At 33.3% G+C, this 1,744-nt stretch overlaps 2 protein-coding genes across 2 annotated transcripts; one reads left to right on the top strand and one right to left on the bottom strand.

Moving 5' to 3' along the window:
- Window positions 1-172: 172 nt before the first annotated feature.
- VICG_02085 (uncharacterized protein) lies at window positions 173-982 on the bottom strand (the record flags this gene model as incomplete). Its single annotated transcript, XM_007605468.1, has 1 exon — window positions 173-982. The coding sequence occupies one exon, from the start codon at window positions 980-982 to the stop codon at window positions 173-175; it is 810 nt and encodes a 269-aa protein (XP_007605530.1).
- Window positions 983-1,441: 459 nt separating this feature from the next.
- Window positions 1,442-1,744, top strand: VICG_02084 (uncharacterized protein; the record flags this gene model as incomplete). Its single annotated transcript, XM_007605467.1, has 1 exon — window positions 1,442-1,744. A coding segment is annotated over one exon (303 nt), but the record flags the coding sequence as incomplete, so codon positions are not given.

Raw genomic sequence — 1,744 nt, 5'->3', positions numbered from 1 at the left:
GGAGTGTAAAGATTATGAAAAGGAATGAGGAGGTAGAATGACTAAAGTAAATACACGAATGAAAGTCAAATTGCGACGATGGCAGTCAATGTCAATTGAATATGCTTGTTTAAGCTTTTTCAGTATTATTACAAATTTGATACACGTCAAGTGAATTAATTAAACCAAAAGTTTACTTATTAAACATAAGATTTGAAACGTCTTTCTCTTTTTCTAAGACAGAGCCACTACGTGTGTTCTGTTCTTGTTTTGATCCAGGCTTAGATGTAAAAAGAAGGCTGGCAATTGCTGGATATACGTAATTACTAAGCACATTCTCCACAAAATTGTTAACCATGATTAAAAAGTAAACGATGAATGGCAAGACATAGAAGAGGAACAGTTGTATTATAAGGAATATAATAACAAAATTCCTTTCTTCTGTATTAATTATGTTCGGAGTCGACAAGAAATAACCACAAAACACCACATTAGCTACAATACAAAAGAACATAAATAAATTCTTAAGCGAAAATGTAGATCTTGGCTTTCTATCAAAAAGAAGCAGATCTTGTAAAAGTCCCAACATCAGCAATTCAACAAACAAACCCACAATTCCATACAGGTATAAAATGTTGTAGTGCATTGACTTATCAGTGGATTGACCTTTAGTAATGAGACTTGATATTACACCGCATGTGAATGCATAGAATACAATTTTGAAGAACAAAAGACAGTATCCTGTAATAAGAAAGATATTGTACTGATAATAATTCTTATGATTGACCAGAAAATAGGCCAGTAGAACCACAGTGCATAAAACACCAAGATACAATCCTGTGTTTTTACTGAAGAACATGTACATTTTTACCATTAACCGACCAATGGGCTCACTTTGTAATGCTACCAGTGCTTTTTTCATTGCACCCGCATCTATAGCACTAGTAAACACATTATATAAATCATCTAACTTTTCCATAAAGTATTCTTCCAAAGTATTCATATTTTGAGGGGAACGAATTCACAAAATTTTAAAGTCTAAAAATATCATAAAAATACAAAAACAAAAAATTCTTACACTTAGTGTTAATAAAGACTATCTAAGAGGTTGTAAGTAAATCTAATCTCCGTCTTTATGTGCTGTGATACATCATTTTCTAAAGTTGATAGTCTATTAAACTACAGCTCATCAATGAAACTCTTTGTATGCTTCATCAAATTCCAAGAAATCCATCAATGAACTTGACACTTGATTGGAAACAGAAACACTGAGGCAAGCTAACATGTATATCAATACTACTCTCAATTGTTAATAGACAAACATAACATGATTTAGTCTCAATCTATTTGATGTGATTACTCTGTTTATACTTTAATTAATCTATTACTTTATTCCAAAGAGGAGGTATGCACTTCCCTGATTAGGTCAAATGCCAATCCGGAGCTGGTATCGCGCTTTCGTTTGCAGATAAAGGAACAGATTGAGAAAGAGAAAATAGACAGCAATGCTAACAAGGCAAAAGTGGTGCATAGAATATTTTTTGAAACTCTTGTGAGGTTTCTTGATCCAGGCAGCAAGCCATACGAAATGCAAAAGGAAAAAAGCAATGTCGTAGTGTTTGTGGGACTACAAGGTTGTGGAAAAACAACTTCGATATGCAAGTATGCAAATTTTTACAAAAAGAAAGGATTTAGAGTCGGGATTGTATGTGCAGACACGTTCCGAGCAGGAGCTTTTGATCAGATAAAGCAGAATGCATCTAAG

The sequence above is a fragment of the Vittaforma corneae genome (assembly GCF_000231115.1).
Source record: "Vittaforma corneae ATCC 50505 unplaced genomic scaffold supercont1.30, whole genome shotgun sequence".
Taxonomy (NCBI): domain Eukaryota; kingdom Fungi; phylum Microsporidia; family Nosematidae; genus Vittaforma; species Vittaforma corneae.
This window is presented reverse-complemented; position numbering and strand designations above follow the sequence as displayed.